Source organism: Carassius auratus, linkage group LG42F, assembly GCF_003368295.1.
Source record: "Carassius auratus strain Wakin linkage group LG42F, ASM336829v1, whole genome shotgun sequence".
Classification (NCBI taxonomy): Eukaryota; Metazoa; Chordata; class Actinopteri; order Cypriniformes; family Cyprinidae; genus Carassius; species Carassius auratus.
Window position 1 is genome coordinate 65,001 of NC_039297.1, and position 22,876 is coordinate 87,876.

General features: G+C 38.8%; 1 protein-coding gene across 1 annotated transcript in view; it reads left to right on the forward strand.

The window, feature by feature from the left end:
• Positions 1–5,022: 5,022 nt before the first annotated feature.
• LOC113068198 (cysteine-rich motor neuron 1 protein-like) overlaps positions 5,023–22,876 on the forward strand; it is a 40,565-nt gene continuing 22,711 nt past the window's right edge. Inside the window, exons 1-3 of the mRNA XM_026240861.1 lie at positions 5,023–5,566; positions 13,810–13,971; positions 15,278–15,439. Coding sequence (XP_026096646.1) covers positions 5,266–5,566; positions 13,810–13,971; positions 15,278–15,439 — 625 coding nt within the window. The 5' untranslated portion in view covers positions 5,023–5,265. The remainder of the gene's footprint in view (positions 5,567–13,809; positions 13,972–15,277; positions 15,440–22,876) is intronic.

Below are 22,876 nucleotides of genomic sequence, written 5' to 3' on the forward strand. Positions count from 1 at the left end.
GAAACCTGCCACACACACACACACACACACACACACACACACACACACATGCACAATAATGCACGTGATGGAGAACCAGAGGGATTGTGTGAAAGTGTTTTCAAAATAACTGACATATCTAGGTCAGATTTAACATTCATTTGCACTGTTTTTAATTAATTTAATTTCCTATTGTGTCTTTGTTTTATTTTAGTATTTACCTGTAATGCAGGCATTTATAAACTTTTGATGTTTTTATAAAACCTCTTCTTTCACCTTCAAGTAACCCCTTGAGATTTTAAGGTAACATGTTAATAATTAAGTAGCATTTTCAAAAGTAATCTAAAATGTGTTATGGATAAATAACTAATTTATTTTATTAATAAGCAATTTGGAATCAGTGACGGACAGCACAATCTTCCAGCTCTGATCATCACACTTTATTAGATTCATAACAGTTTGGGATAAAAATAAACGTGAGTGTGCTGCAATCTGAGCATAAAACATCCACAAACTTGAGTCAGGGATGTTTTTGATTGAAACACACTTGATGAGCACCAGGGGGCGACACAGACACACTCACTTTACAATCTGACCTTTACTATGCTAATTCTTCACACTGTGGGATCAGTTTCATGCTGTTTCTGGTAGTTTGCATTGATTTAATTACTAATTTAAAGCTTCTTTTGCTAGTTTTATCTATAATTGGCTTTCCGTTCGTACAAAAACGTTTCTTAAAGGTCTACACATTTTATTTTAAGCACAAATTCGAATGTAATTCAAACTAAAAACATTTTGTCACGACTATAAGGGTTGCAAAAAATATTTCAGATGCAAAGAGAATGAATATCAAAATGTAATCAGATTGTGAGAACGCTCCATAATCATTCGGATGTTTTAGTCCTAACATTTAGAAACGGTGAAGGAATGTTCCCAGTTCGGCCGCTGGTTTAAAAGGGCTTTAGGGAGTCTTACTCAATAGTTTTTCAGGTTGTTTGCACATAAAAGCATCCTAAATCTCATGCTTTTGAACCTGGCTTCATGAATGAAGTGAGTTTTGCACAGGTTTATCTGTAGACGTGGGATCATCAGCTGGTAAAGTGCTGGGTTCACCTGAAGACACTAATTACAGAAGGTTTCTCTGTCCTCAAACGAGCCGGATGGCGTTCCTGGAGCAGATGGGAGTTACCTGAGGCTGATTCCTGAGCTGATCCTCACACATTCCCTCATCTGTTCACAGCCTTGAGAGATGTTGAGATACTGAAAACACCACTTAACGTTCCTCGAGTGTGAGGCCAAGGACGAGGACAGACGCTTCAAAACGTCAAACAGGCCGAGTTCAGGCAAAACATGAGGCTCAGTTTGATCTCTTACTTTCCTTCTACTGCGGTAAATCATGCAAAGAGTTCAATCTGAGCTCTACAGTCTGTAGTCGTGGATTTTTAACATTCAATGGCTCTGACTTTCCCACATTCCACTGCAAATGTTTATAAAGCTGCAAGAAAGCTGTATGTTGTGTGTGTTTATAGTTGAGCATCTACATTCTCATTCTCAGATACTAACATGTATTAAGAACGTTTCTTCTTGGTTGTGTGGACGTTAAAGGAACGTTTCATTCTATCGTTTTGAAAACTTTCTGAGAACGTTACATTTGAATGTTCTCTCAATGTTACAAACACCCTTTTTTTTTTTTTTACAAAGTTCTTTTTTTTTTAAGAACTTTTTTTTGTTTGTTTATTGAGAACGTTAGGAGAACATTACATTTTTTAAGTAAAAAAATTAAAAAACGTCACATTTATTCACAAGTTTATTAAACGTCCCTTTTTTTAATGCATTAAGAATATTTCTTCTTGATTATACAAAAGTTAGAGGATCATTTTTGAAAATGTTATAAGAATGTTACATTTCAGCATTCTCTTAACATTTAAAACAATTTTTATTTTTTCGTGGTTATGCAAACATTAGCGAAACACTCCATTTTTACATTTTGAAACCGTCAAGAAAATATATATTTCTGAATGTTTTTTTATGCATTAAGAAAGTTTCTTCTTGGTTAAATGAACTATTCTTCTATTATTGTTCTATTATTCAAATCTAATGATTTTACTGAAAAACACTATTCATCATAGTTCTGATATCATACAAATTAAGGAAGATCTGAGAACATTGTGCTAAGAATTTACAAGAATATACAGTATTTTTACAGTAATTTTTATCCAAAGCAGCTTATAAAAGAAGAGGATTTTTTTTATATACAATGCCAGATTTATAAGACACATAGATTAGGAAGCAAGATAAAGAAGATGCAAAGTGCAATTTTGTTGTTGTTTTGCATGCAATGCAAGTTTATTTAATTTCACCAGCATCTTTTTCCAGTTTTTGCAACTTAAAGACCAGTCAAGAGCTCTGATGCATCGTGGTTTCTGAGTCCCAGTGTGTGGATCAAATCTCTCTGAACTGTGAAGTGTTTATAGAGAAACCAGCAACAGATTGACTTCCATACAGCGACGTGAAGCAGCTCAGAGTCCCGCCGGAGACAGGAAAACAGCAGCACTCTTTCCCATGAAGAGAGTGATTGATGTGATGTTTGTCATGTGAATGTTTAGCCTTCAGAGAGAGATTTTACAAGAGAAATGAAGATCACTATCAGGGTTCGGTCTACTCTTCAGCTGATTGAGTTCTTCACATAATCTTCCGTTCTCCTTCAGCCCTCGAAACACAAGAAGACGGCGGTTGTTTTTCTCTGTTCAGGAGTTTTTCCGCTTGCACAATCTCCTGGCACACATGGCCCTGCGCTGGGGGTAAACGCCTGAGATTTATGGGTGAATGTTTCAATTAAAACTCTGCTTGACAATGAGAAACCACATCACTGCACGGCTTTCATTCCCAGACCAAATAACAATAATTCACCTGAAGAAATCATGATAAATGGAGCTTGCATTGCATTTGGATTTGTTCACAATAGCACACAGCTGCCTATGTTTGAAGTATGAGTACAGTATGTGCAGAAGATAACAAGATGACTCCAAGTGTGCAATATAACATGCAATAAGTGACTTTTGCATTCGTCTTCTAAATGCAAACGTAAATGTAAATAATCAGAGCTAACTCCATGGAATACTGTATCCCATCATGCAATGTCTATAAAGACAAGTCTCTGTTTTGTTAGTAATTTTTGCATATTTTTAGGCCTATTTAGTGCATGATAATATTAATAGATTTAAATTATAACATTTTGTTTACTGTAACATCATTGATGTTCTATTATGATTTTTGCTTATGGGTCTTATTTTTATATTTTCTATTTGTTTTCATTTTAATTTAGTTGATAGTTTGTTTGTTAATTTGTCTAAATAGTTTTTAATCCATTTTAGTTTATTTTGTTTTCCATTTTTAGTAACAAGAATGAGAAATGTAGTTTAAAAAATAAATTTGCATAAATAAATAATGTAATGTAAATTGTATTCATTTTATGCTTTACATAAATAAATACAAAATAAATTTAACTTATTTTATACTAATTTTATTTCAGCTACATTTCTCATTTTTTAGCTTAAATAAAATTAATATAAAATAAAGAGTGATGTCATCAGCTCAGATCAGTTCAGTTTAAATAGTGTCTGTGTGATGTTATCGCTGTGAATTAAGTGACCCTAACTAAGCAAGGCAGAGGAACCAAACTCCATCGGTGACAGAATGGAGAAAAAAACCTTGGAGAAACCAGGCTCAGGGGTCAGGGGTCAGGGGTCAGTTCTCCTCTGACCAGACCAAACCAGCAGTTGCTGCAGCAAAGTCAGATTGTGCAGAGGACTCAACTGAGAAGAGATTGTCCTCTGTTATTCCTCCACAACAGGCTCCTGTGCTCTCTGACCCCATGACCTCTGACACAGAGATGGAAACTTGACCCTTGTCATCATCAGCGCAGAGGTCAGAGGTTGTTTGTGTGTGTGAGACGGATGTCTCTATCTGTGCCCTAACACGCTTGATAACCGGCCGTCTGTCAGGAGCAGGTGATGTGTCCGTGAGACGAGCTGATGGACGCTGGGACAGTGTGTGTGCGAGTGTGTGTGTGTGTGTGTGTGTGCAGAAGCGTCTCCTCTCGATGTGAAGTGCTGTTGGACTCGCACTCAAATAGCTCACATCCTCAACTTATCTCAGTACAAGAGCTACAAAACTTCTGATGGAAACTCTAGGTTAAAATTCTCTTCCTCTAGATCAGGTGATATGTACACCTGATCGTTACGTATATATAATAAATGTTTCTTTAGCAGTAAATCATCATATTATTCTGATTTCTGAAGATCATGTGACACTGAAGACTGGAGGAATGATGCTGAAAATACAGCGGAGCATCACAGAAATACAGTACACAGATTCACAACAGCTATTTCAAATAGTAAAGATACTTCACAATATGACTGCGTTATTTTTTCTGATCTTATCTGATTGATCTGAGCTTATGCACCTCAGTTTTTAAGTGATTTAGGCATTATGTGTTGATAATTTTAGCAATGATCACTCAAAGACTTCAAAGATGTCTATGATCAATCAGTTTCTAAAAGCAAGCTGCAATTTCAGAGCAACAAAAAAAAGCATTGTGTGACGAGGACAAGACCTGAAAACCTGTCATGATCAGACAGATCCTACAGGAATGAATGAACACACGAGTGAATCTCCAAGTGTGCGCTTCAGGGAATCTGACCTGAACTTCTTCTGAAAAAAAAAGTTTAGGAAACCCACTTCATGATGTTCATGTCATCATTCATCACTGCTGATGTTCACACCTAAACCAGAGACTCTCTGAGAACGCTCCAAAGTGACTTAAAAGTGATTTAAGTAACAAAGATAATAATAAAAAAAAAGAATAAATCCAACACGGTGTTTCTGAAGATAAAGGAAATGAAAAACAATTATCTACTGATAAAGAGACATTCGCCTCTATTTCTGCTGCGCTTTCGCTGCTTGTGATTGGCCGAGCTCCGCGTCAATCATCGGCGGGGGCGTGGCTCTGACGTCTCTCTCCCTGAGACGCGTGTTTGAGACTCAGTTTGAGTGTCAGTGATTCAGAGCCACGGACAGAGTCTTCACAGTCACTGTAACAGCTTCACGAGCGCATTTCGCTCACTGGAATCCTGTGTCATTCCCAGCGAGGACCGTACAACTGAAAGTCTGTGGGAAGTTTGTTGAACACTGTATTTTTCAAGAGTCTCGTTTTGGATTTATTTGGATTTGCGCGTCCGCACCTTTACGTTTGAGACTCTGTGAACTTCATCAAAGCGCGTCACAATGTGTCACCAGAGTTTGTTGTGGCTCTTCAGTGTGTTGGGCTTCTGCGCTCGGGCGCTCTTGGCTCGTGAGTGCGCACCGTGCGCGCTGCGCTCGTGCCCGGTCGTCAGCGCGCTCGAGTGTGGTTCGGCCCGGGTTCTGGCCCGTGACCCGTGCGGCTGCTGCGAGCAGTGCTCTCGGCTGGAGCTCGAGCTGTGCGGCGGACCGGACTGGACCCTGGGCTCCTGCGGATCCGGACTCACCTGCGCGGCGCTCAGCGGGACCGGACCGGCGCGCGCACCTGAGGCAGGTGTCTGCAGAGGTCAGTGACTCCATGACACTGAATGCATGTTTCCAAAGCATATACGACCACCAATGACGATGAGGATGGTCGTGGGTCTTTTGCAGTGTTTGGAAATATTTCTAAAGTTTGACTTCTAGTTGGCGCATCGCCTCGTGATTGAGTGATGTGGTCAGATGATTCTGGACGGAGTTTGGTCACTGGGACAGTACCATGGTTGAGCATAATGTACCATCATATTGATTGATATGTACTATAGCAAATCATACTACAAGAATGCCAGGCTAAAACCTTGGCGTTCCCTTAATTACGTGTCCAAAATATTTTTGTTTTCCCATTGTATAGGTCCAAAAAATAAAAGCAAGTTATTTGCCATAGTATATCCGAAATGCTATAATATTCCAATGGTACATGTCCCAAAAAACATGTTATTTGCTATAGTATGTGCAAAATGCAATGGTGCATGTCTAAAAACATGATATTGCCATAATTCATTGTTCAAAATACTAAAGGTGCATGTCCAGAAAACTTAAATACTATAGTAGTCCCATAATATATGTTGGAAAACATGGTATTGCCATAGTTACTTTTCCAAAATACAAAAAAAAATAATAATAATAATAAAATTAGTGGCAATGCCATATCCAGAAAATAATACCATGGTACTTTTGGTACTTTTTTGTTAGTTCACATTCATTTTGATTCCCATTTTTTTTTACCATGAGGTTTGTAATCGAGAATCATCCAGTTTCTGATCTGAGTAGCTCAGTTAATGTGAATCTAGGTTTAGCATTCGAGTCTAAACTCAGTGATTTAGTAATGATGCTGATGTAACTGCACGAGATGATTTGGCTCACGACTGACCGCAGTGTCCTGTGATTTGATCTCTGATGTGATGTTAGGCTCCGGTCCAAGAGTTTAGTCAGGAGAAGGTCATAACGGCAGGCTGGAGCTGGACTTTCTCCAGGTCTAAACACTTGGATTGAGTGAAAACAGAAGTCGGTCTGTGGGAAGGTTCCGGAGCTCAGTTAGCCCTCGTCTTCATCTTCCTCTTCCTCCTGTGGGGTCTGTGATTCATCCTTGATTGGCTTTTATTTACTGTGCAGTGTTGGGGTTAATTCCTGCACAAATGATCCAGCTTAATGGATGCTGTGATTGAGTTTGTCTACGGGTGAACATGCCTCGATCCTGAAATCAAGATCTGAGAGACAGAAATAAAAAGTGATTTTATTGCTGGTGCTTTTCAGATTGTGGTAAATTTTCAGAGCGTGATCTTGGGAAATAATTGCAGATGTCATTTGAGCATCTCCAAAAATCTGAAGTTAAGTAATGATTGTCATGTTCCACTGATTAACCAGCATCTCTTTAGCATAGTAATACATAATTCATGATTGTCATCACGTTAATTACCTCTCCCCACCATTAGCAAAGAAATAAATGAGGCTATTTATATTCAGGCATGGCTGGAGGCAACTGGAAGACAAAATGAAAAGAGCTTGTTGAATATTGTATATCGGTCTTTTTTGGGGTACATCCATTTGTCATATGCTCTTGAAAATAGTTCTGGTCACTTATGGTTGCCTTTAACATCCATACAACGTTTCCACTGCAAAAGCCGTTCATTACATTATTAAAATGTTCTTTAAACAGTTCTTCAACACTCTTAAAAATAAAGGTCGCATTTGAGGTTTTCACAATAATGCCATAGAACAACCATCTTTTGTGAAAGAGGTTTTCTTATTAAAAACATTTTAATAATCTATATATATGCATAATATATATAATAAGTTTTTTTTCCACTAAAAATAACCTTTTTTTATTTCATTTTATTTTAGAATAGAAAGGTTCTATGGATGTTATTTTTGCCTTTTTTTTTAAGAGTGTAGATTTTATTGGTATACTGTCAATATTTTTGGATTTGTTGGACAAAAAAATAATTATAATTTTCTGCAGTTCATTCTGTTTTATAAACAAAGCCTTTAAATATGCTAATTAACTATCTCTACATCATCAATACTGCGTATTTAAAGCCACAGTGTGTTATTTCAACACGACTAGAGTCTCCAAACAGAATAATGACTGTTCACGAACAGGTTTCCCAAACACTGGTCCAGTGTGAATGCATCTTAACAGTTCAATCACTGTCAAACCAAACTCCGTTTAGTCTTCCTGACTTCTAGACGTCTCAGAGACTTCCTCTGAGCTCAGTCCCTGATGTCAGGACGCCAAGAAAAACTGTCTCTGTTTGCCTTTTTATACAGATAAAATATCAGCTTCCCACATTTGACCTGTAACTAGCAAAAGAGAAACCAAGCTAGTTAGAAGGATGCTAAATGTTTACCATCAAGCCCCTTGAAAGTGATTAAACTAGTTATCTTTAGTTGACTTTAGATAGCGACACCAGACCAGACTGTTTTTATTACAGACTAATCTGCATTCAACAAGTACGTTTCTGGGGGAATCATAGTACTGGCATAGTACCATGTCAAGAAGACCTTTGATAATACCATTTATTAGTGAAAAAACCTTGACACTTAATTGGATTCTCATTTTGTTATTTTAATTTCCATTTTGTATTAAAAAAAATACTTTTTCAAAATACTCTTGTATTGCCCTCAAAAATACTCCTGTGTTGTCATGGTACAACTCCAAAAAAGATGGTATCGCCCCCAAAATACTATAGTGTTGCCATGGTGCATGTCCAAAAACATGGTATATGTCCCAAAAAATATGTATATATGTATATAGTATATGTTTGGTAAACCTGTGCAGATAAACACAAACCGCTCTCTGATCAGTAGGCGTCGTGAACAGATGTGTCTCGTGGACGCCAGTGTTCAGGGTCGTGTGAAAATATGAAAATATCCTCGCAGGAAGTATTCAAATGGAAAAGACGTTGGCTGAGCGGATCATTCTGAGGTGACAGGAAATAATAGGGAAAGTTTTGGCAGGGTGTCCAACGGCTGGTTTGAAAAGCCTGTTTGTGATGGAGCTGTCTGTGTGAGAAGAACCGCGACACGGGCTTCCCCAAACGGGACGTTTCTGTGCCAAGTGCACCAATATTTGGCTGCTTTGGTTTCAGTGCTCAGTCATGTCTAAGAATGAGGTTACTGTACTTGCCGTTTTGGGCCTCATAATAAATAAAAAATTGTTATACCTCAATTGACAGTGAGCTCAGTCGACGACAGTGAGATCAATAGGAAAGTTGATTTCCACATCTACTCTCTCTGTAGGTCTGTTTTTATTTCTCCTCAATACTAGATAGAAATCTCTACCCCAAAATACTATAGCGTCGCCACGGTGCACGTCCAAAAGCATGGCATTGCCCCCAAAATACTATAGCGTCGCCACGGTGCATGTCGAAAAGCATTGCATTGCCCCCAAAATACTATAGCGTCTCCACGGTGCATGTCCAAAAGCATGGCATTGCCCCCAAAATACTATAGCGTCTTCACGGTGCATGTCCAAAAGCATGGCATTGCCCCCAAAATACTATAGCGTCGCCACGGTGCATGTCGAAAAGCATTGCATTGCCCCCAAAATACTATAGCGTCTCCACGGTGCATGTCCAAAAGCATCGCATTGCCCCCAAAATACTATAGCGTCGCCACGGTGCATGTCCAAAAGCATGGCATTGACCCCAAAATACTATAGCGTCTCCACGGTGCATGTCCAAAAGCATCGCATTGCCCCCAAAATACTATAGCGTCTCCACGGTGCATGTCCAAAAGCATGGCATTGACCCCAAAATACTATAGCGTCTCCACGGTGCATGTCCAAAAGCATGGCATTGCCCCCAAAATACTATAGCGTCGCCACGGTGCATGTCCAAAAGCATGGCATTGCCCCCAAAATACTATAGCGTCGCCACGGTGCATGTCCAAAAGCATGGCATTGCCCCCAAAATACTATAGCGTCGCCACGGTGCATGTCCAAAAGCATGGCATTGCCCCCAAAATACTATAGCGTCGTCATGGTGCATGTCCGAAAGCATCGCATTGCCCCCAAAATACTATAGCGTCGCCACGGTGCATGTCCAAAAGCATGGCATTGCCCCCAAAATACTATAGCGTCGTCATGGTGCATGTCTGAAAGCATCGCATTGCCCCCAAAATACTATAGCGTCTTCACGGTGCATGTCCAAAAGCATCGCATTGCCCCCAAAATACTATAGCGTCTTCACGGTGCATGTCCAAAAGCATCGCATTGCCCCCAAAATACTATAGCGTCTTCACGGTGCATGTCCAAAAGCATGGCATTGCCCCCAAAATACTATAGCGTCTTCACGGTGCATGTCCAAAAGCATCGCATTGCCCCCAAAATACTATAGCGTCTCCACGGTGCATGTCCAAAAGCATCGCATTGCCCCCAAAATACTAGAGCGTCGCCACGGTGCATGTCCAAAAGCATGGCATTGCCCCCAAAATACTAGAGCGTCGCCACGGTGCATGTCCAAAAGCATGGCATTGCCCCCAAAATACTATAGCGTCGTCATGGTGCATGTCTGAAAGCATCGCATTGCCCCCAAAATACTATAGCGTCTTCACGGTGCATGTCCAAAAGCATCGCATTGCCCCAAAATACTATAGCGTCTTCACGGTGCATGTCCAAAAGCATCGCATTGCCCCCAAAATACTATAGCGTCTTCACGGTGCATGTCCAAAAGCATGGCATTGCCCCCAAAATACTATAGCGTCTTCACGGTGCATGTCCAAAAGCATCGCATTGCCCCCAAAATACTATAGCGTCTCCACGGTGCATGTCCAAAAGCATCGCATTGCCCCCAAAATACTATAGCGTCGCCACGGTGCATGTCCAAAAGCATGGCATTGCCCCCAAAATACTAGAGCGTCGCCACGGTGCATGTCCAAAAGCATGGCATTGCCCCCAAAATACTATAGCGTCTCCACGGTGCATGTCCAAAAGCATGGCATTGCCCCCAAAATACTATAGCGTCTCCACGGTGCATGGCCAAAAGCATGGCATTGCCCCCAAAATACTATAGCGTCTCCACGGTGCATGTCCAAAAGCATGGCATTGCCCCCAAAATCCTATAGCGTCGCCACGGTGCATGGCCAAAAGCATGGCATTGCCCCCAAAATACTATAGCGTCTCCACGGTGCATGTCCAAAAGCATGGCATTGCCCCCAAAATACTATAGCGTCTTCACGGTGCATGTCCAAAAGCATGGCATTGCCCCCAAAATGCTATAGCGTCTCCACGGTGCATGTCCAAAAGCATGGCATTGCCCCCAAAATACTATATCGTCTTCACGGTGCATGTCCAAAAGCATGGCATTGCCCCCAAAATCCTATAGCGTCGCCACGGTGCATGGCCAAAAGCATGGCATTGCCCCCAAAATACTATAGCGTCTCCACGGTGCATGTCCAAAAGCATCGCATTGCCCCCAAAATGCTATAGCGTCTCCACGGTGCATGTCCAAAAGCATGGCATTCCCCCCAAAATACTATAGCGTCGCCACGGTGCATGTCCAAAAGCATCGCATTGCCCCCAAAATACTATAGCGTCGCCACGGTGCATGTCCAAAAGCATCGCATTGCCCCCAAAATACTATAGCATCTTCACGCTGCATGTCCAAAAGCATCGCATTGCCCCCAAAATACTATAGCGTCGCCACGGTGCATGTCCAAAAGCATCGCATTGCCCCCAAAATACTATAGCGTCGCCACGGTGCATGTCCAAAAGCATGGCATTGCCCCCAAAATACTATAGCGTCTCCACGGTGCATGTCCAAAAGCATGGCATTGCCCCCAAAATACTATAGCGTCTCCACGGTGCATGTCCAAAAGCATGGCATTGCCCCCAAAATACTATAGCGTCTTCACGGTGCATGTCCAAAAGCATGGCATTGCCCCCAAAATACTATAGCGTCTTCACGGTGCATGTCCAAAAGCATCGCATTGCCCCAAAATACTATAGCGTCTCCACGGTGCATGTCCAAAAGCATCGCATTGCCCCCAAAATACTATAGCGTCTTCACGGTGCACGTCCAAAAGCATCGCAAAGCATGGCATTGCCCCCAAAATACTATAGCGTCGCCACGGTGCACGTCCAAAAGCATCGCATTGCCCCCAAAATACTATAGCGTCGCCACGGTGCATGTCCAAAAGCATGGCATTGCCCCCAAAATACTATAGCGTCGCCACGGTGCATGTCCAAAAGCATCGCATTGCCCCCAAAATACTATAGCGTCGCCACGGTGCATGTCCAAAAGCATGGCATTGCCCCCAAAATACTATAGCGTCTTCACGGTGCATGTCCAAAAGCATGGCATTGACCCCAAAATACTATAGCGTCTCCACGGTGCACGTCCAAAAGCATGGCATTGCCCCCAAAATACTATAGCGTCGCCACGGTGCACGTCCAAAAGCATGGCATTGCCCCCAAAATACTATAGCGTCGCCACGGTGCATGTCCAAAAGCATCGCATTGCCCCCAAAATACTATAGCGTCGCCATGGTGCATGTCCAAAAGCATGGCATTCCCCCCAAAATACTATAGCGTCGTCATGGTGCATGTCCAAACGCATGGCATTGCCCCCAAAATACTATAGTATTGCTGTGGTACATGTCCAAAAATCATGGTATTCCTATAGTACCTTATTCGAAAATTCTCATTTTGTTACAGTGAGGTTTATAATGTCCAAATTGTCAAACAATCCCAAATTATACCTTCGATAGCAGTACAGTTTCATTAGAGACTAAGAATGTCTAAGACTGTGGTTACTGTACTAACCAGAACAGTTGAGTTTGGGTCTCATAATAAAAAATAAAAATAAACATATTACACCTCAATTGTTTCTCTTAGACTACAGTGAGGTCAGTGGGAGAGTTGAGTTAATTTCCACATCTACTCTCACTGTAGGTCTGTTTTTATTTCACCTCAGGACTTTTTGAGTAAAAACACATCTCTATTGCATTTCCTGAACCGTTTTCTTCTGGTTCGTGATCGTTTCTGAGCCAAGCCCCAGGAGAGCATCATGGGGGACCATAGGAGCTCCTGAAGCTGCTTTGTCTTTGTTTATTCACATGTGGCCGGCTGGGGGGTCTACTGCCAGAACCTGCAGGAGCCGGAGGGGTTCTGCGTCTGACGTGGATACTCTAGACTTATTTAACACACATGCGAATGGCAGAGGGAAAACACAGAGATTCATGTGAAGGACATGGAGAACTCCAGGAGAGCTCCCGAGAAACCTGAGACAGTGAAAGTGAGAAAGACTGGAGCTGTTTCTAGTGTAGGACAGTTCGGTTACTCTGAGGTTTCTCTTTCCGGCCTTGTTTACGTTTCAAGAGTCCGTTTTGTCTCAGATGTTCTCAATGGGATTTTTTTCTCATTGGGGTTTTATCGTCAGAATAGATTATAAAATTCAAGTGAAAACAGAATAAAATGTAAACTATAACCGTACTAAAATAACACTGTTAGGTACCTAATAGTGTTATTTTAGTTTTATTTATATATGATTTTAGTATTTCTTAATATTTTGTTATTAATATTTGTCTATTTTTTTGTTTGTTTAAGTTTTAGTAATATTGTTGTGCTTTTATGGAATTCTTTCTATTTAGCTTTAATTTAATATAAAAATAATTATTTTATTTTAGTTTAATTTTAGAAATATTAGTACTTCGACTTAAATATACATTTTATTTTAACTAGTTGCCATGATAACATTTCTCGTTTTGGTTAAGTTTAACTTGAAGTACTAAAAATAATGTAAACAATATGAATGAATGTTACTACATGTATGGTTTATTACGGTTTATTTTAGCATTATTTTTGTACTATGATAATATGTATTAATATTTTTAAATTGTTGATTTCAGTTTTAATTTAAATTAGTTTTAATAAAATGATGTGCTTTTAAAAAATAACTTATTTAGCTTTACATAATTTTTTGTTGCAGTTAAGTTTGTAGTTATTTTAGTACTTCAACTTTTTTATATTATTTTATCATATTTTATTTCAGTTATTTGCCAAGGCAATATTTGACCTAAATCAGAGGAGACACATGTGAAGCTTTTTAATGAAGGTAAATCTGAGAACAACAGGCGAAAGTCTCACTGCTGTCTAGAAGAAACAAATCAGACATTAAAGAGATCTTTCAAGGATCAATGTTAAAGCGTCTCTGTTTGGCACCAATCTGTGGAACCAAAGCAAACCAATCTCAGCGACAGACGAGACTGAGACCAAACATCCCTGACTGATGAGTCTGTGTTACCATGGTAACGCTGTCTTCTTCTCCGCAGTGGTACCCGATGCGATGGATGCAAGCGATGAGGACGAGAGCTGTCCGCTGGTGAGCGGCTGTGAAAGTGTGGACGGACAGTGTGTGTGTGAATCCAAACACTCCTGCATCGAGACCTACAGCTTTCCCAACAGAGACGCATGCGTGCATGCTGGGAAAACAGGTGCGTACAGTATGTCACCCTCAAAACAACAGACTTCCGTGGGTCCTTTGTGGATTTGATCAAATTTAAGGCCTTAACAAGTCTTAAATAGTATAACAAAAGTTAAAATATACAAAAAACATGCTCAAGCAAATTTGCTAAAATAATATGCATTTACATAATTATATATTTTCTACCAATATATATATTTATTGGCTCTTTAAAAAAAAAGCATTTAAAAATTAATTTTGACCTCCATACATTTTTATCCGAGAAAATATATTCACACTTTTTTTGTTGTCTGCAACACATATAACACATTTTTTATAAAAATAAATTATGAAGTCTACATGTAGGCTCTTTAATTATATTTTGGTATATGAAGGTTGAAACGAAATATATGTGTGTATATATATATATATATATATATATATAGAAATATAAATAGCCATATAGGTAAATTTGGGGTGAAAAACAGCATTGTGATATTTTAATTTTCAAATAGCTATGTTTCAGTTAAATAAATGTGAACGCTGCACATTTCAGAGTAAAAACATGGCATTTTGTATGTTTTTAGAGCAGTTTTCAGTCAGTGAATCCTGCACATTTATGTCTAATGATTGCTTATGATGCACCTTTGATGAATTTACTTTTTACAGTTTTTTTGACTGTTTACTCTATGGTTTTTATGTTATAATATGCTTTAGATGGTTGTAAGATGCATATTTAATGTGTCTCATGTTTTTATTAAGTAACTTGAGTAGAAAAGCATAGACATTTCAAAATAAGAGTCTTACTGTATTTCAGGTTTGTTAATGATTAAATGTCCCTTAAAAAGGTTTTTTTCTTTGTTTGTTTGCTTTTTTATTTTGTTTCTGGTGGCTGGTATTATTGGTATTTTGGTTCCCATATTTGTCTATTTTTGAATGAGCAGTCAAATGGTTACACAAAAAACTGGCAAAATCTGGCATTTAAATCAACATGTACTCTGAACCTAAGAACATTATTTAATACATTGAACATATAGATTTAATTAGTATTGGCACTATCGTTTTTTTATTTCCTTTCTTTTCATTGCATTCAGATTGGAACACGTCCCAAAAAAGCTCTTCTGAGACATTTTTCATGCATGATATATCGTTACATAAACCATCATGTCACATTGTTTATGTTCAGCATAAAGTTATTTGAACCTACATTTATTTAAATGAATTGAACCAGAAATGTGTCCAAGTTTACATTAAGTCATGATTTATATACTGCATTAATCATGGTCTGTTAATCATCACTAGGCTCTGTGTGATCTGTACTTCTCTGTGTTTCTCAGGTTCTCACCGTCACGATCACAGACACAAGTTTGTGGGTCCCGTGAACCCGGCGTGTGTGTTTTCTGGCTGTAATCTGACGGCCGACGGCTGTGTTTGCTCGTCTCAGAGCTGCGATGATCACTTCACGTACGCCAACCGCAGTCAGTGCCAGCGAGCCGCAGGTAACACAGCGTTTCCAGCGCATTCCCACTGAGACACATCTGATACAGTGGAGATCAAAATCAGCTTGACAATCACTCTAAATCATTCAAGTCCCCTAAAAAGATTGGTTATCTACGTAGGACAAAGGCATGTGAAGTCAGGATATTGTAGAGGCTCTCATTAGGGAATGGGTTCAGCACTGCAGATGGGATTGCTTATCAGTTCAGCACTGATCCAGGTCTGGATCTGTCTCGGCACATTTAAGAGTGAAATGGTTAAACCAGTTTCTTCAAGACACAAACACTGAAATAATGAAATGGCCAGCCCAGATTCCTGATCTAAACCTGAAGATCTAAGACTGAAAATCTCTGGAAAATCCTTGGTGACAAAGTTCTGTCTAAGAAAGCCACAACAGTCTATAGAAGAGACTGAAGAAAAGTGGAGCAAGATCACAGTAGCTCAGTGTGAATCAAAGCTGTAATCATTTGGAGATAAGGCTAGGTAGATCTGGGTATCATCAGCATAGCTGTGATAGGCAGTTTGGTTCTTTCTCATTATTTGACATAGTGGAAGCATATACAGGCTAAACAAGAGCGGTGCTAGAACCGAGCCTTGTGGGACTCCGCATGTCATGGATGTCCACTTAGACTTATGCTCTCCTAGACTCACATAATAGCCTCTCCCTTCTAAGTATGACCTGAACCATTTGAGTACCATCCCAGAAAGCCCGACCCAGTTTTCCAGTCTCTCTAGTAGTATGTTATGATCGACAGTGTCAAACGAAGCACTGTGATCTAGAAATACCAGCACCGATATTTTGCAAAAGTCACAATTTAATCGAATATCATTTAGTATCTTAATAAGTGCTGTCTCTGTTCTGTGATACGGTCGAAAAGCAGATTGAAAACTGTCCAGGTATCCATTTGAGTTAAAGTATTTGTTCAGCTGATTTAAATCTACCCTTTCTATAATTTGGCCTATAAAAGGAAGATTTGACATTGATCTGTAATTGCTCATTATGGTGTTATCAAGATTGCTCTTTTTCATGTGGAGCTCAACAACTGCAGTTTTCTGAAAAGTCTGAAAAGTCCCAGAAAGAAGTGAGGTGTTTAAGAGATCTGTTTCTAAACAGATTAGCACACTTTTGAAAAAAGATGTGGGAAGTGTGTCAAGATAGCAGGTTGACGATTTTAGGTGCTGCACTATTTCTTCCAAAATTTCATGATCAATTGCTCTGAATAACTCTGAATAACTTGAGGATTTGCCAATTGCCTTTCTGATATTAATGATCTTCTCCGAAAAAAAAAAGGAAGCAAACTCAGCTTACTACTATATTAGTAACTAAAAGCATCACCAAATCAGACGGAATATTTAATAAACAAACAAATATAAATTGCAGAAGATGGATCTTTGAATTCTGTTCAGGTTCTTTGCAAAACAACAAATTATATTATGGATAATTGTAATTTTATGTCGCTGTTGCCACTATTTTATGTTTACATTTACATTTATTCATTTAGCAGATGCTTTTATCCAAAGCGACTTACAGATGAAGACAGTGGAAGCAATCAAAAACAACAAAAAGAGCAAAGATATATATGTGCTATAACAAGTCTCTGTTAGGTTAACACAGTACACGTAGCATGGGCTTTTAAATAATATAATAAATAAAAAGAAAACAGATAGAATAAAAAAAGAATAGAGCAAGCTAGTGTTAGAGGTCACACGCACACACACACACACACACGATTAATAATAAATGAAAAGAAAATAGAATACAAAAAGATTAGAAAGGTAGTTAGATTTTTTTGTTAAGAATAGAATTAGAATAATGAGTGTTAAAGTTAGAGGGTCAAATAAAGATGGAAGAGATGCGTTTTAAGCCGATTCTTGAAGATGGCTAAGGACTCAGCTGCTCGGATTGAGTTGGGGAGTTCATTCCACCAGAAGGGAACATTTAATTTAAAAGTCCGTAAAAGTGACTTTGTGCTTCTTTGGGATGAACAATCAAGCGACGTTCACTTGCAGAACACAAGCTTCTAGAGGCACATAAGTCTGAAGTAATGAATTTAGGTAAATGAGTGCAGATCCAGTGGTAGTTTTGTAGACAAACATCAATGCCTTGAATTTTATGCGAGCAGCTATTGGAAGCCAGTGCAAATTGATAAACAGACATGTGACGTGTATTCTTTTTGGCTCATTAAAAATGAATCTTGCTGCCGCATTCTGGATTAATTGTAAAGGTTTGATAGAATTGGCTGGAAGACCTGCCAAGAGGGCATTGCAATAGTCCAGCCACAGAACAAGAGCTTGAACAAGGAGTTGTGCAACATGTTCCCAAAGAAAGGGCTTGATCTTCTTGATGTTGAATAAAGCAAATCTGCAGGATCGGACAGTTTTAGCAATGTGGTCTGACAAAAGTCAGCTGATCATCAAGCATAACTCCAAGGCTTCTAGCTGTTTTTGAAGGAGTTATGGTTGATGTGCCTAACTTGATGGTGAAATTGTGATGAGACGATGGGTTTGCTGGAATCACAAGCAGTTCTGTCTTGGCAAGGTTGAATTGAAGGTGATGGTCCATCATCCAGGAAGAAATGTCTGTTAGACAAGCTGAGATGCGAATAGCTACCATCGGATCATCAGGATGGAATGAGAGGTAGAGTCGAGTGTCATCAGCATAGCAGTGGTATGAAAAGCCATGTTTCTGAATGACAGAACCTAATGATGCCATGTAGACAGAGAAGAGAAGTGGTCCAACAACTGAGCCCTGGGGCACCCCAGTAGTTAGATGTTGAGACTATTTTATAGTAGCAAAACGCCACTGTGGGTCATTGTACCTGATGTAAACTTTTACCATGGTAAAATCATTATAATCTTAATCCATCTAATAATCCTTCTCAACCAGACATACGCTACCAATTAAAAATTTATGATTAAAACAAAGTGTATTAAATAAATACTTTTATTGATCAAGGATGCATTAAAATGATGAAAAGTCACAGTAAATGCATTCAGAATGTAACAGAAGATTTCTATTTCTAATAAATGCTGCTCTTTTGAACTTTTTTATTCATCTGTGAATCCTTAAAATCAAAATGTATCAAGGTTTCCACAAAAATATTGTGCAGCACAACTGTTTTGAACATTAATAATAATCAGAAATGTTTCTTGAGCAGTAATTAATCATATTTTCATGATTTCTGAAGATCATGTGACACTGAAGACTGGAGGAATGATGCTGAAAATACAGCAGTGCATCACAGAAATCTATTACACTTTAACACAGATTCACACAGAAAACAAAAATTTTGTTTCATTGTTTCATTGAAACAAATTTTTTGTTTCAATGAAAGTAGGCTCAGTAAGCAGAAGAGTCCTGAGACAGATCTGCGACTCATACAGTAAAGTGGGTTTCTCAGCGTTCTTCTCCTTGTGTTCAGTGACGCCCCTTCAGCAGCCAAACACTGAGCGCCGCTTGTGTGTGATTACTCAAGCACACATCTGTTGATCATTAGCTTGTTTGCGCGACTGTCCGAGTGGGATGTGAGTGTCTGTTTGTTATCAATGCACAAGTGTGTAGCTTATATAACAGACTCGTCCCTGAAAACCAGGTTTCAGCCACCTACTGCGCACATGTGATCAGGTATCTGGTTTTCCCCTCGACTAAAGGAGATTTGCACATGTTCTCAGTCAGACATGCCCCATACCGCATATCTGGACAAATATATAAATAGAAAAAATATATATTTTTGTATTTGTAAAACATAATTATGTATTTTTAAGCATTTAAAGTATTTTGTAAAGCATATATATATATATATATATATATATATATATATATATATATATATATATATATATATATCTTTCTCTATTTAATTTAAAGACATTAGTTGTGGTGGACAGGTTAATTGTAAGTCTCATTAGTAGTCAATATTTTGTTTGTTTGTTTGTTTGTCCATAGAATTTGTGAGGACTACAAAACATTTACGAGAAAACAAAAAAAGCATTGAAAAAGAATAAAGTATTTTATTTTGCATCCCCCCTTTTCAAGCAATCGCTAAGTTTTGTGAAACATTTGTAAAAACAGAGAACCGAAAAGCATTGTTATATATACAGTAATTTCATACTGCTTGATCATCATGTCCTTATAGTTGGCCATGTTTGGATGATCGATCCCTTTAAAAGTCATTTGTTTTATTAAATAAAATGATCATCTGATCATCTGACTCACTCGTGGAAGTACAAAATGCCATTTGCAACCTATTTGTTTCTCTTTCACTCCAATGCTGTGCTGAAGTCGCTGGAGCTCGACTCATTGTTTCTCTTCACATGAAATATACTGAAAATCGATGTTAAACCAGAGGGCTTACCCCCAAAAAAAGCCACACATGGGCGGTGGGACTGAGCTGGCTTTGTTCTGCGCTGACTAGCATCCAAAGTCAGTCTCTGAACAGAGTGTGCATTGTACGCTTTTTCCATGAGTAAACCCTGCTTGTCAACACAGCCTCCTCTGCCTGCGAGCGCGCACGACGGAGGAAGACTGCCGCCCTTGTGCCCTTGGTGCAAAGAAAAACACGTTCACAAAGAGCCGCTTCACTTTCATGAAAGAGTGTCTGAGATCTCAGATATATGCATTGTTTACAAAGGGCCCTTCTGCGCTTATAAAACCAATTTCCGCTTACTCTGGAGTGTGTGTGTGTGTGTGTGTGTGTGTGTGTGCTGCACAGACGTGATGTTAGTGTTGCCAGGCACTTTATACTATTACACCATTCTGCCCGTGACACATTTGAACCATTTTCACAAGCAAATATATCACCTTAAATGAAGCCTTTGTGCTTTTGTGTGCCGAACGCGAGAGACGACATTGTGGTGGTGATTTTCCCATCGCTAGCGAATAGCTAATTATCTCCGACTGAGGATGTAAATAATGGCGTATGCATTAGCCGCTGAATGCGTGCACGTTGTTGTGATTGGGCTTTGGAGAGGGTTAGGGTTAGGGTTAGACCTCTGAAGCATAATGCACACAATGATGCGTTACATAATGCCATTAATGGAGTTTGCAGATGCAGAGATAAATAAACTATTGCTCAGTAACACCTCTGATTCTGCTTTAACATCTTTACAGAGGCGATTTGTATTGCTCAGAAGTTGCTCTTTTAAACCTCATGAGATTTAATGTTCTTGGTGGTTGTTTCATTGACGGATCAGATGTTTCTGACCCTTAAAACAGACCCTAGACATCATCCAGTAAAAAAATTAATGTGGAGAGCAGCTAAGATCGTTTGATGAGAAGTTCGTATTGAGACTTTTGATCGAAGGCTTTGGTTTCTGAGGACTCTTTGAGATGTAGTTGAGATTTCTTCTGAAGTTCTAGAGGAAATGTGTGAGATTATTGGAGTCTTTTCTTGGGAGTAACATATATGAGAAAGTCTCATTTTGCTCTCCATTTAATCTCATGCTTCTGAGAAATAAATACAGACCCAAATGGGCCACCAGTCATCATCCAGTAAGAGTCTAGAGCTCTGTATTAAATGCAAAGCAACTCCGATTGTTTGGTGAGAAAAGACCGAGCTCAAATTGAGATCTCTGGCTTTTGATTGGAGTCTTTGGTATTTTGCCAAATCTGAGCCCTGCTTGAGACGTTATTGAAATCTTTTCTGAAATTCTAGAGGAAATGAGTGAGATTATTGGAGTTTTTTCTTGGGAGTCTCAGTTCGCTCTCCATTTAATTAAAATTTCTTCCGAGAAATAAACACAGACCCAAATTAATCTTGACAACTCTGAGTACGCTTTAAGACGTTATTGAGATCACTTCTGAAACTCTGTGTGTTAGATATTGGGGTCTTTCTTGGGAGAAAATCTCCAGTTGATCTCATTTCTGTTTAGATTAATATTTAGAGTCTCAAAATATTGTAATTGAGGAAAAATTTCTCTTATTTCAATGACAGAAACACTCGTCCTTCAGAGAACATTGTGGTATTTTTTTTATCATGATAGCCTCTGGAAAACCTCAGTATTCCCATAGCACATGATGATAAAGTGGTACTATGATATATTACGGTACAGTATGATTGATATATTTATATAGCATGGTATTTACATGGTACTTCATAGGATGCTTTATGGCAGCGTACCAGAAACCACACTATTACTGTAGGACTTGTGTAAGAGTCTTAATAGATTCATTCAGCTACAGGACAGAGATGAATTCAGAGCCTTTCTGCCGTTAACGTGAGTGTAATTTTCCTCCGTGACAATATTAAGAGAGGAAGTTGATCAATGTGAGCTTTGTGTGGAGCGGAGCTAAAGCAAACACCGCAGTACAGATACTGTATTTATTCAGCAGTTTCTGCGGCTCGATCGGAGCCTCCACATTTCCTATGAGCCGCATACACACTGGCTCTATTCTCCGTCTCGATTGGGCTTTAAATCACTTAATTTACTGTCTGTGTGACCCTGAAACCTCTTTGAGACCATCCCATTGTACGATTGTCGTCTTGTAAATAGTTATTTGGGATTCAGACGGCGAGATTTGAGACGTGCAAGGGGTGAAGAAGCTCTTCTTTCGTCCTCGGCTCGCATCAGGTTGCACGTGGGTCGGACGGGAAGGAAATGGCTGGAAACTCCATCAGTAAACCACTGACTTCTGGAAGATATCGCTGTGTGATATGCAATGTCATTATTTCATGCTTGTTTATTTTTCCCCCCAGCTGTAGATGGATGAGTCTCCGCTTAAATACGGGTTTAGCTTGTAAACAAATGCTTCTGAGGCTTTTATTAGGGGCGTTCACTCCCCACGAGAGGCCTTGTGTTCAGAAACAAGCAAGACTGATTAGAAAGAAACGTGCTTGAGAAGATTATCAAAAGTTGAAACTGATGTGTGTCTCATTGCAGTGCAACAAGCAATAATTAGAAAGTATAGACAATAAAAACAGAAATGCATTAAAAAAAATTGCAATAAAGGCCTAGTATTACCTCATTTGACCTTAAAAAAAACATCAAAAGAAACATTCATTTACAGATTTTTAAAAAATAAATTAAGAATAATGTATATTAGGTTTTAATTGACAAAAATTATTATTTATTTCTAAGTTTGTTTATTTAAAATTTTATATGGTGCCTTTTAAGCAAACTTCTCAAGGTGCTACACAGAGAACAGTAAACCTATAAAAAATAATAATATAAAAACATTTAAATTAAACATGCTGAAAATAAGTAAATTTATTTATTTTTAAATAAATTTGATATTATTATGCTGTCTTGGAAATAATAATAATAATAATAATATTTTTATATTATGTTCCTTTCTTGGGAATAATAATATTAATGTATTAATATCATAATAAAAATATATTATTTATTTTCCTATTTGACGCTGTAAAGTTGCTTTGACACAACTAGCATTGTATAAATTGCTATACATAATAATAATAATAATAATTATTATTATTATT